The sequence below is a fragment of the Dendropsophus ebraccatus genome, chromosome 4 (genome assembly GCF_027789765.1).
Source record: "Dendropsophus ebraccatus isolate aDenEbr1 chromosome 4, aDenEbr1.pat, whole genome shotgun sequence".
Lineage (NCBI taxonomy): Eukaryota > Metazoa > Chordata > Amphibia > Anura > Hylidae > Dendropsophus > Dendropsophus ebraccatus.
This window is the reverse complement of record NC_091457.1, coordinates 143,885,524-143,898,541: the sequence shown is the minus strand read 5'-3', so window position 1 is coordinate 143,898,541 and position 13,018 is coordinate 143,885,524. Positions and strand designations below refer to the sequence as shown.

Sequence of the window (13,018 nt, the reverse complement as noted above, 5' to 3'; positions counted from 1 at the left end):
ATAAGTACTGGAGGAGAACTTTAAAGGACACCTGTCACCCCCCGTGCCGGGGTGACAGGCTCCTGACCCCCTGTTAGAACCCCCTATACTTACGTGATCCCGCCGGGTCCCGCTTCCTGAGCCCTTCGGGTCACGGAGATTTCAGCGCCCGAAGCCCGTCGCTCGCACTGACAGCAAAGTCAGACGCTCATAGAGAATGAATGGGGAGTCCGATGCTCCGTCATTCTCTATGGTCATCGGACTCATCTCTCAGCGCGCGCCGGGCTTCGGGTGCTGAAATCTCCGTGACCCGAAGGGCTCAGGAAGTGGGACCCGGCGGGATCACGTAAGTATAGGGGGTTCTAACAGGGGGTCGGGAGCCTGTCACCCCGGCACGGGGGGTGACAGGTCCTCTTTAAATAGAGGTAATTTACAAATCTATTTGATTTTATAATACCAGTTGATTTTAAAGAGAAAAAAAAAATGCCAAAGCGTGCTTCATTGAGAATAGTCTGTGGCTACTGACACCGTCGGGGGCAGTTTATTAAAAAAACAAAAACAAAAGGGACCCATTTATGATTAGTGCAAGAATTTTTCCGTTAGCGCACTTTTCATGCAGAGAGTCTTTAGACCATGCGCAAAATTTATCAGGCACACATGGCTTGATCATTTTTGCGCAATTACTCAAACTGCGCAAACCCTATAATGGACATGAGAATTACTGCACAGCCCTTCTACACCAGACACATGCCAGCATGGATGCAAGAGGTCGCTCGCAGCTGGCTGATGTTTTTTTGGGGGCTCAGTTTCTAGAATATCAAGCTCAGCAACTTGCGAGCGCACAAAATTATGTTAAGCTACGCACATCATGTTCTGTATCTGATGGGAGTTAGGCTATGTTCACACAACGTATATTTTTGTAAAACCACTGCCGTTGTATAACGGCCGCGATTTATACAGAAATATACAAGCCTTTGCTGCCTATGGGATCCCGGCTGGAGCGTATACTATGTGTATACGCTCCGGCCGGGATCCCTAGCGGCTCCGCAAACAACTGACATGAATAGCGGCCGCAGAAACCCACGTCAGTGCAAACTATGTAGTGAGTGGCTGCGGCCGCAAGCTCCATGGTGTGCTGTGGGGAGTTCTGATGCGGGCGAGAGCGGATGTACCCGTAGGAAAACTCAGCGGCGCTAAAGATTATCCGGCTGGTACTGCAGTACTGGCCGGGATTATCTTTTCAGAGACCAGCCGGTCTCTTACAGCGTCTGCACATAGCCTTAGGATGTGTTCACACTACGGAATCTGGAGTCTAGACAGCATGGGCGGAGATGGGAGCGAGCGGTGGAATTAGTGGCATGTTATCCGCCCGGATTCCATAGTGTGAACGCACCCTTAGTCAGGATCAGGAGATTGTATGGATAACATAGAGGGACAGGATGAATCTACTGATGATAATGGAGGTGCCAGAAAAAAGGGGGGAAAAAACTTTATTCAGAGAAAAACCCAAAAACATTCTCATAGAAATTGTAAGTACTATAGAAATGTCCAAAATTAATTTTTTTAAAAATTGTACAATGTAAGTGTTTTGTGCAATGCATGATAGTTAAGGAAACAAGTGTGTGAAGGGTAGTAGCAGTTGTTGTCAATAGTAAAATTTGGATAACAAATGTAACAAAAAGGTGCAAACAATGGGTGGAATTCTGTATTGTTTTTAAATTGGGCTCAAATTTTTATGGTGTTATGCTGGGTTTACACGGAGCGATTATCGGGCGAATTTTCGCGATAACGATCGAATTTGAACGATAATCGTACGTGTAAACGCGGCGAACGATCGTAAAATCGTTCATTTTGATCTTTTACCAGGTTCTTAAATAGTCGTTAGTCGTGTGCAAAAAATTTGCCGATCGTTCTGTGTAAACAGTCGTTCACTGATTTTCCCTATGTGTGAGAATTTTCTGTACGATATATTGTACCGTCTAAACGCTGATCGTTATAAAAAAAAAAATCGTTACATCAAAATCGTTGATCGTACAATCGGGCGAATTATCGCTCCGTATAAACCCAGCATTAGGGTCCGTTTACACACACAGATTATCTGACAGATATCTACCAGATTTTTGCAGCCAAAACCAGAAATGGATTTTAAAAAAAAGAGAAATCTCAGTCTTTCCTTTATGACCTGTTCCCTGTTTATAGTCCATTCCTGGCTTTGGATGCAAAAATCTGTCAGATAATCTGTGTAAACGGACCCTTAGATAAAGTAATTTTAATGATCAACAAAAAATGATGACAAATGAGAGCTACCTGAAAACGTTCAGTATATTACACGGAACGATAGTCGTTTCTACAACCATTTGCTCCAGCAAATAACGAATGAACAATGTGGAATTATGCTGCGTTTACACGGAACGATAATTCGGCCGATCGTACGATTAACGATTTCGAAGTAACAATTTTTTTTTTTTTAGAACGATCAGCGTTTAGATGGAATGATATATTGTACGGAAAATTCGTTTTGCGATCACTTAAGCCTATCCCGCACATTTGAAAAATCGGTGAACGATCTGCGGATTTTTTGCCGACGGCGAACGACGATTTTAGAACATGTTGTAAGATCAAAATAAACGATTTCTCGCTCGTCGCTTGATCGTTCGCTGCGTTTACATGTACGATTATCATTCGAATTCGATCGCTATCGTGCAAATTCGTACGATAATCGTTTCGTGTTAACGCAGCATTACACTGAAGGATTAGCGAACAACTAACAAAGATTTTGGTGTCGGCATAAAACTAAGGGTCAATGACACATGAAAGATTTCTCTTGGCCGCAGTTACACTAAACACTACGTTTAATTAACGACTTTTCGCACGATACTCGTCCCTTACTGCATGTGTGATCAGACCCTAAAATTTAATGAACTGAACAGTAATACATCTGTGATTGGGACAGGATCACAAGGCATCAGCGTGTCAACACACACAGGACTATTTAGGCTCATATTTTTGTTTGACACACAACATTGTTATCTATCTTTAACCCTTTGAAGACCAGGCCAAATTTTGTTTTGTTTTTTTGTTACAAGTGTAGCCAGCGTTCCTTCAGCTACTTCCCTTCCCTCTCTCCCTGCCCTGATGTTATTTTTTTAAATACTTTTGGATGGTGAGTGCGATCTATTGCTCCCTTTTTTTTTGGCTTGTGCTATATGAATTGTGAATTTCTGCTTGCTGGATCGGCACCACTGGATGTGTTTGCTGTGCAAAAAAACGTCGTAGAGGATGAAGGTAAGAGATGTACCTTCATCCTCAGCTCCCTGTGTGCTGTAGGGAGATATCAGCAGGTTAGATATTTCTAAGCTACTGATAGTTTCCCTGTTAATGTCCAGCCCTGAATGTGACTTATTACCAAGAACAAAGGCAACATATTCTGAAATAGATCTGCTTATGAATATGGCCAATATGCCCAGCGTTCTCAGTCCAATAGGCCAATTTCTAGACATTGCAGTGATGCACAATAAGTGTGAAAAGTCAATTGGAGGCTTATGGGTAAATTTATCAAATATGGTGTAAAGTGAAACTGGCTCAGTTGCCCCTAGCAACCAATCAGATTCCACCTTTCATTTTCCAAAGAGTCGGTAAGGAATGAAAAGTGAAATCTGATTGGTTGCTAGGGGCAAATGAGCCAGCTTCACTTTACACCATGTTTGATAAATCTCCCCCTTATTGTCCATCTCTCCTATACAACTACTGATATAACTGCTTGATTTTCTGTGCTTTTTGGGGTTACTGGGTTATTAGTTTTAGGACACAAATTTTTATAACTTTCAGGAATAATCTATACTATACACATACTGTACCTGGCGCAATGTTTCTGTTGGATTTGTGAAGTCCATCTGCAGAATGTTACCAAGAAACGGAACTCCTCTAGGACCTGGGGGAAACTGGGATCCATTCTTCCTGCTCTTCACAAAGTCCAAGAGGAAAAGGCCAACGATGAAAGAAATGAGCAATAAAAATCCATTGGAAAATAGGAAAGAGAGAAGCTCAGCCATCTCCTTTGTGCGCTGCGTCTAATAATATGTACTAGTATAGTATGTTGTATAAGTATATGTGTATATGAATTTAAAGTATCTGCCAACTTCAACAAGTAGATCAGTGGCACCTGGGCACACCTCCTGTAACTAAATGCCAGGTACTGTCACTATAATGGGGTGGTAAAGGTAAAGATGGGCTCTGTGCCAGCAGCACTACACAGTGCAAACACTGACAGACCCGATGTATGCATGGGTACTAAAGCAGATTTACTTTGTAATGACACCTTTTATTTTACCCTAAAATGTATGGCAAAAAAAAAAATACAAATAAGGTTAAATTAGGGGTAAAAATTTTTGGGTGCTTTAATTTTTATGCAATGACAATAACCAAAGAAACCATCACTAGATTTAAAGGCCCCCACCTAGCCTCACCTAGAATCTAAGTTTGTTTATAATAGATTTCTGACTTACACCCTAAAGCTGCTGAAAATCCTCACTTCATTGTCCCCTCTCCTGAGTAGTATAGGGGAAAGTAAACACTGTTGTTTCATTTCATTTTCTCTAATATATCTATGTAGATCAGGCATGGGCAACCTTTAGCCTGCCAGCTGTTGCCAAAACTACAATGCCCATCATGCCTGGACAGTCAAAGCTAAAGCTTTGGCTGTCCAAGCATGGTGGGCATGCTAGTTTTGCAACAACTGGAAGGACAAAGATTCCCTATGCCTGATGTATATGAATAGATAGATACATGTGTTTACTGTGCCAAGTGGAAGCAGATTGAGACAGATGTGGACACATACGTTAAGACAGGGGCAGGTACCCGGCAGTTGGCTCTGAGGTGCAATACATGTTGGGAGATGTAGTTTCCCACCTGGGTGCCATGACATAAAACGTGGATTATTTGTAAAAGTTTTAATCTGGGGCTAGAAGCAGCGCAGACAAGTGGTGAAAGATGTCAAACAATCAGTGGGGGTCGGTGAGTGCATCTATATGCTTTTTGTGCATTTTTCTTTATGGGATCGCTGGAATTCCCCTTAAATAATTATGAGTTTTGCCTGTAACTACATCTGGTGAGTTCTGTACACTCCTATATCAGGCAAACATAAAACAAAGAAAACAAAAAAAATTGCAATAAAAAAATTAATAAATAAATGTTTTACAAAATGCTCCAAAGCCCCTCCCCCAATAAAAGTGAAAATCACCCCCCTTCCCATTTCATACATAAAACACATAGAAAGTAATAAAGTTAATTAACATTATATACCGTAGAGTGCGTAATCGTCCGATTATAATAAATCATCCTATTAGAATAAAACAATACTTGTCCCGCACGGTGAACGGCGTGAACAAAAAGCGGTAAAAAAAAAACGCAGAGATTGCTCTTTTTTAATGCCATTTTTTGTATAAAAAATTTATAAAAAGCGATCAATAAGTTTGATCTAGAAAAAAATATGTTACAAAAAAAAAAAACTAGAGATCATGACACAAAAAATGACACCCCATACGACCCCGTAGGTGAAAAAATAAATGCGCTATAGAAGTTACAATAGGACCATTTTAAGTATGTTTAAAAAAATAATTTTACTGCTAATAAAATGTTTTACTGCTAATAAAAATAGTAAAACGTTAGGAAACCTAGTAACCCGCATATCGCTGTGCTCAGACTGACCTATAGAATAAAGGAAAAATGCCAGTCTTACCGCAAATTGGATTACGTAAACATGGAACCCAAAAAAAATTTGCGGAATCGCATTCTTTGACCCAAGTTCACCCCATAAATATTTTGAGGGTTCCGTTAATCATTTTATGGCAGATTGTAAGATGTCATTACAAAGTACAGCAGCCCCTGAAAAAAATAAGCCCTCACATGGCCCTGTAGGTGGAAAAATGAAAGAGTTATGGGTCTTAGAAGGCGAGGAGGAAAAAATGAAACCGCAAAAGTGACAATTGGCCCGGTCCTTAAGACCATTTCAGGCTCTGTCCTTAAGGGGTTAATGAAGGACCAGTCCAAAACATATACATTTAAAAATACGGATGAAGCATAAACCATATTGGTTCCCCCGTCAGAACCAATGTAATCATCAGCGTCTCCAATATGCACATCTATACTAACCTGGCTTCCGTGCGTCTCCTCTGCTTTGCAAGCTGGGCTCATGTCCATGCAGGCCTTGCTGTGATTGTAGTGCTCAAGGTGAACCTTTTTTTTTTTTCTTCATGCTATCATAGGATCCTGGCATGAATATGGCATGTGCAGTAGCGAAAATAGGTGGGGGCAAAGGGGGCGGTCGCCCCCGGGCCCACTCAGGCAGGGGCCCACTGAGGTCTCAGACAGATTAATGCTGTCTGCAAAAGCTATTGCTTTTGCAGACAGCGTTAACACATGTCTGTAGTGGCTGGGGTCCCCAAGAGGAAAACTGCACCTGGGAATAGCGGGCCCCTGCTCCTGAGGGGCCCGCTCAGCTGTCGGATGCCGAGCCCGGCCAGGGCTGGATCTTCTTCCTGCTGCTTCCTTCTACACGCTGCTACAGGCTGCTGCTGCTGCTGCTGGCCCCTCCCCCTCCTCTCCCTCACTGGCTGCAAAACGTTGTGTGAGGAGGGAGGGCGGCAGCTAGAGGGATCCTCACCGTCTATGGCTGCCAGGGGGGGGGGGGGGGGGGGGGGGGGCTGTGAAGACGTCCAGCAGCAGCTCTGGACGTTGTCAGGTACAGAATGAGGACTGTGTGAGAGGAGTGAGGGCTGTGTGAGGGGAGTGAGGGCTGTGTGAGGGGAGTGAGGGCTGTGTGAGGGGAGTGAGGGCTGTGTGAGGGGAGTGAGGACTGTGTGAGGGGAGTGAGGACTGTGTGAGGGGAGTGAGGACTGTGTGAGGGGAGTGAGGACTGTGTGAGGGGAGTGAGGACTGTGTGAGGGGAGTGAGGACTGTGTGAGGGGAGTGAGGACTGTGTGAAGGGAGTGAGGACTGTGTGAGGGGAGTGAGGACTGTGTGAGGGGAGTGAGGACTGTGTGAGGGGAGTGAGGACTGTGTGAGGGGAGTGAGGACTGTGTGAGGGGAGTGAGGACTGTGTGTGGGGAGTGAGGACTGTGTGGGGAGTGATGACTGTGTGAGGGGAGTGAGGACTGTGTGTGGGGAGTGAGGACTGTGTGTGGGGAGTGAGGACTGTGTGAGGGGAGTGAGGACTGTGTGAGGGGAGTGAGGACTGTGTGAGGGGAGTGAGGACTGTGTGAGGGGAGTGAGGACTGTGTGTGGGGAGTGAGGACTGTGAGAGGAGTGACAACACACACACACACAACTACAAAAACTTATTACCTATACCACTATTATTTTTAGGCAAAGATAATCTAGTTAAAAGGGTTCTCCAGAATTAAAAAAAAAACAAAAACATAATTGTTTTCTTCCAAAACAGCGCCACCCCTGCTCTTAGGTTGTGTGTGGTATCACAGCTTGGCTCTATTAACTTTAGTCAAATACCACACACAAACTGAGGACAAGAGTGGTGCTGTCTGTGGAAGAAGGCAGCTATATTCTTCTAATCTTTTTGTGGCTCTATATTCCAGATGTAGAAGCCTCTTACACAGCTCTGTATCCTTATTCACTATAAGTAATGTAGAAGAATATTCCCTTTATTATTCAAAAAGCCTTGCCACCTGCTGAGGTTCCCTATGGGTAATGTTGGTTGGGGGCCCACTCAGACTCACTCGCCCCCCCTAGGCTGAACCCCTAGCTACGCCCCTGGGCATGTGGTATGAATGTAAATTATACTATACATAGCATACATGCAACTCCCAAGGTCAATGAGAAGACATTGTGAATGGCAAGATATGACTCATTCAGAAGTAGCACCGTGCTCCATTACAGGAATAGTTCTAATGAGCAGAAAAAAACGCTATCTACCGTCGGGCGTCTCTTCCTCGCCTCATAGTGAGGTTTCTGGATTGGCTAAAATACCTTGTCATGTTTTGACGCTCTTTAGTAGTTCGGATATTTACTCACGGACGCAAGATACCTCTAATAGGTGGCGCTAGAGTCTCCTAATATTGCCACTGATGTCTTACTGTATTTCCTCTGACAGGCTGTCAATAAAAGCAGTGCTATTGTATTATACTGGTCTTAAAGGTTTTCTTCAGTTTTAGAACATAACGCCAGGATTAAAAAAAAAAAAAAAAACGCAAGTCGATTTCTTGGCAAAAGTGTATTTTACTACTTAAAATAGAAACAAATGTTTTTCCACACGCTGCAAACAATCCGTAAATTTTTGTATATATTTACCATTTGTATTATACAATTCAGAGATATATACAAAACATAAAAAACAAATTAACAAATGACAGATAAATGAACAAAGGTATATAAACAAGTAAAAGCAATCTGCACCTCTGAAGCTGCTTTCTGGAATATATGAGCAATGCCCTAATACGTTATCAAGGTGTGGGTAAAGCGTGACCTAATCTGTCCGTGGACCTATGGACCTGTAATAGATATTAGAGATGAGCAAAGCCATTTCATGAAACGATGAATGAACGACATTCAACTCCTAAAGGCCTAAAGATGGGATCTTCTCCAACTACCAGGAGTCAACTACAGAGCGTTCTGCGATTCGTGTTTTCGTGAAATGACACTTACTGTGGTTTCGCTCACCTTTAACAGATACCTATAGGAGATGAAAAAGGCTCTGACGGATCTGAACAAGGTCTGAGAAACACGACTACATTTCTGACTAACAACTCAAGCGTGCTAGAGTCCGACTGTACAACAACTGGAGGCTGAAGAAGATGGACACAACCCAAGGGAGTCCAGGAAAACATGGATGCAAACTATGGCCTATGGCGGCATTCATGTTTTCAAGGACTCCCTAGGGCTGCATCTAACTACTTCAACAACCAGTATCCAACTGCCGATGGATCGGATGCTCAAGTTCGCTCATCTCTACTGATAATATATTGGAGGAATGGTATTTCAAAGTCTCAACTTTTTCCTTTTATAAAGCAGCTGCATAGGTGAAACGTTGCTTTAAAGCCAGATTCGATTTCTGTAGAAAGTCAGAAATACAACATATGTAAGGTAGTAGTAGAAGAAAGCTTAGAAAGCAGCATTAACATCTGTAATAATAATTTATATCAAATTGCCTGGTTTAAAAGGGCAAAAACACCCGATAAATAGGTGGAAGGGGCTTTTCTTATTAAAACATCTATAAAAGGAAGCTAGAATAGGGGCTCCTGCACAATACTGAACAAGCGTCTGGGCAGCTATACACTACCGCCACAATCTTCAGGTGTCATACGGAGGCAGACTTTCTTTATTTGTATAGGATCCAAGAGAACTAAATTTGGCATGTTCCAGGTATTGCCGAGAAGCAGGTGGAGCTTTATGATACCTGTCAAAATTCTACAAGTAATTACAAGAACCATGTCTATTGTACAATTCAGCCCCATTCACTTAAATGGAACTAAGCTGCAAAACTACACCCATACTGAGTACAAGAGCAGTGCTGTTTCTGGAAGAAAGCGGCCATGTTTTTCTAACGCTGGTAAACCCCTTTAAGCTTTGTTCCCACCTGTGTTGGATTCTAAATATAACAGGTAACATAGTGCATCAGGCAGCTTTGTGTGGTCCACCAAAAGAATGGACACCAGGAGAGACACAACAGAACCTATTATAGTCAATGGGGACAGTTAGGTGCTGTAGGATTCTATGCAGTTGACGAAGGCAAATGGCCAAAACACGTTCTGCTGTTAACACTATTATGGTTTATGGAACCAAATAAAATTACATGATGAAAGTGGTGAGTGCCGGGATTTTCATCACTTACGTTGTAAACGGTTACCATAAATGAGACCTCTGTGCAAACTTACTGTGCATTCCACACAGACATTATTTTAACACATTAGTCTGACTATACTCCTATTCAGAATCTTTAAAGGGGAATGTCTCAAAGAAGACACAAATGAATATGCCAGAAAAGCACCAGTCAGCCATATATGTTCCATTTAGCAGCCGCTACAAAGGAAACATAGCACTACATGGCCACCCAACCAATGAGTATTACAGATGGTTCAAGGCCTTGGGAACTTCAATGCAGTGAATTGAGCTAAATTGTACCACCAAACATGACCCGAGGACAGGGCGCTGTTTTTGCAAGAAAGTAGCAGTTTTTTATTTTTATAATCCTGGACAATCCCTTTAAGAGTAAATAAAGTAAGGTTTGGACATGTCTGATATACATCAAGCCTGAATGCTGCTCCAGATCTAAACAGGTCTGGTAATATGCACTTCGTAGAAAACAGTAGTGATGTTTTTAATACTTGCGACCACAACTACGTGAATTCTTGCAAATGGTACACATCGGGAGGCCTACAACTTCTACCACGCAACATAGCACGACAAGAAATAAATATGCAAAAATATACACATGCTTTGCCAGGTGCCTACACATCCATCTTAGAAATTACAAAAAAATATACTTATTTACAGGTATCGGCCTTGGGGTTTCTATTTGTACAAGTCCATTTTAACTTTAACAAATTTTATGTTTATTTTACAATATTTAATTTCTTATGAATAGAAACCATGTCGATGATCCGTAAGGCCATGTTCCCACTCAGGTTTTTTTTTTTTAGCCTTTTTTTTGGACAGGATTTTTATCAAAATGAGAAGACGGACAGGTGAAGCACTTTCCCTGTGTTTTGGACCCAGTACTGTGTCGGCTACAAAAATACTGTGTGTGAACATAATCTACGATGCAAAAGGCCTACAAAAATAAAACTGGCTATGTATGCCTGTATTTCAGCACACATAGACATGTTGGTCCTCTAGCTTTTGTGGATGCAAACTGGAATTTTGGTGGCTGACAAAACACATACAAAACAATTAGAAAAACTGGCTTTCAGATGAGAAAAAAAAAAAAAATAACGTTCCACAATCTCTAAAAGTGTACGGACCCATTCACATCATGTTTCGGCCATACATCTAAAGGATGTGTCCATTTTATCGGATGTGTACTCACTTTGTGCAGGACCAAAAAGCAATAGCTACTGGACATCTGATTCCAGCATAAAATAAAGTATACATTGGATCCATTATACTGAGTGGGTCCACTATGAGTACGCTATAGTATAAACAGGCACACCTTTTTGACGCTAACCCGACTAGGGATGAGCGAACTTACAGTACTAGCAAAGTGAAAAGCTGCTCTAGGCTCAGCTGGACCCAGCTTTTCCAGGCACTCAGAGAGGAGCGACACAAGGTAGCCAGCTGACAAGCCAACGGCCGAGCCTAGAGCCGCTCTTCACTTCGCTAGTACCGTAAATTCACTAATCCCTAAACCTGACATATCTTAACCATGATGTGAATCAGCCTAACATGTACAGGACCAGAGATTTTCCACAAAGGACACCCATCTGTATTCACAGCATAGATGAGTGTCTGATCAGTTGGGTCTGACTGCTGGGACCCCCACCAACCACAACAGGGGTCCTGTGTCCCCCTCGTATAAATGGAACAGCAGTTAAACATGAACGTTGTCACTCCATTAAACTCTATGTGCTGGATGAAGACAGACAAACTCTTCTGTGGGAAAACAATCGCTTTGTTGAGACTGCGTCTGAGCCTTCTCATAGGCATACATTAAGAGGATTTCCCCACCTCTGACAAAAGGCTCAAAAATAGCCACAGTACAACCACATACTGGGATATGTCCCCCATGTGATGTCTGTACTGCAAAGAGAAGCATAGATGACAACACTTTTCAAAACAGTTACAATTTTTCAGGTGCATTGGGTAAATAGTGAACTACAGCTAGGAAAAAAAAAATAGAACTATAAATTAAGCCTGGAAATGTTTTTGTCTTTAAGCCAGAGAAAAAGGCTGTATATGGCATGTATTAACACTTTAAAGGGGTTGATCAGACTTGAATTAGCTCTAGCACAGAACTATGGTAACATTGTCTCTGAATTTGCCCACTGACATGCTGTAGGCCTATCTAGTATATAAGGTGATGCTAGAGTTTTCTCGCTCTGGCAGATCACCTTCAAAAGCTTGGAAACCAGTCAGACATACAGACACCTAATGTGCTACGATTTCCCTTCTTCTTGATTTCATATAAGCAACTTTGCCCTTGGTTGAACTTGATGGACAAGTGTCTTTTTCCCAACCTATGTACACTAGAGAATCACACATGCTCTGTTTGTCTCTGACCACTTTACACTCTCGCTAGATAAATGCACTGGCAGCACGTGAGCAGACACTTGCTTCTGCTCTGCCTATGATCAGTCCCATAGAGATGAACAAGACATGGGGATGTACAAAGGGGCAAGAAATGTGTCAAGGGCTCAGGGATCATATTAGAAGGGGTTTGGGGAAAGAAGATCCATGCTTACTATAGCACAGGGGTACATGTTCTGATTAAAGTAACTCACATAGACCGGCCAGCACATGTAGGATGCTTTATGCCTTGTTTTGTAGAACATTTAAAATAACAAGACCACTTAACAGTGTTCCAGGATAAGAAAGAGACATCCAAAATACAGGAGCCATTGAAGACGCTTCCACCAGGGCTACTGATCACATAGCCAAGGCTGTGGAGAAACTGATCTATGCAAACCAGTTCGTTTTTACTATATACAGTAATACAAACCATAGGTGAACCTATGACTAGATGGGTAAGACAATTGTTACAATCCAGTGAGGAAAGGGTCCCTAGCTTTTCCACTAGGGGTGACCACTTCAATGAACATATAACCAGTTTTATCACAGGAACACCACTGGGCGGTGACCTGAATAGCACAGAGAGGTAAAGAAATTGCTCAATAAATGAATGATGAATTGGAGAGAAAATACAATATTAAGGTGACGCCTGATACCTTGTAGACATCCCTGCCGAGCTGTGGATGGCGTAGGAGTTTTCAGATCCTGAATAGGACCTACTGGGATAATATGTGCATTATACAGGTGGAGAATGACTCTAACCAGTAGTCTGATTCGATATAGAAATAAATTAGGAACAAGGTGA

The 13,018-nt window shown here is 42.4% G+C and overlaps 1 protein-coding gene across 1 annotated transcript in view; it reads right to left on the bottom strand.

Annotated features, from left to right (window-relative positions):
- LOC138788906 (cytochrome P450 2D15-like) overlaps positions 1 to 4,036 on the bottom strand; it is a 57,585-nt gene extending 53,549 nt beyond the window's left edge. The window contains exon 1 of the mRNA XM_069967303.1: positions 3,837 to 4,036. Within this exon, the coding sequence (XP_069823404.1) occupies positions 3,837 to 4,031 (195 nt within the window). The 5' untranslated portion in view covers positions 4,032 to 4,036. The remainder of the gene's footprint in view (positions 1 to 3,836) is intronic.
- Positions 4,037 to 13,018: the final 8,982 nt, after the last annotated feature.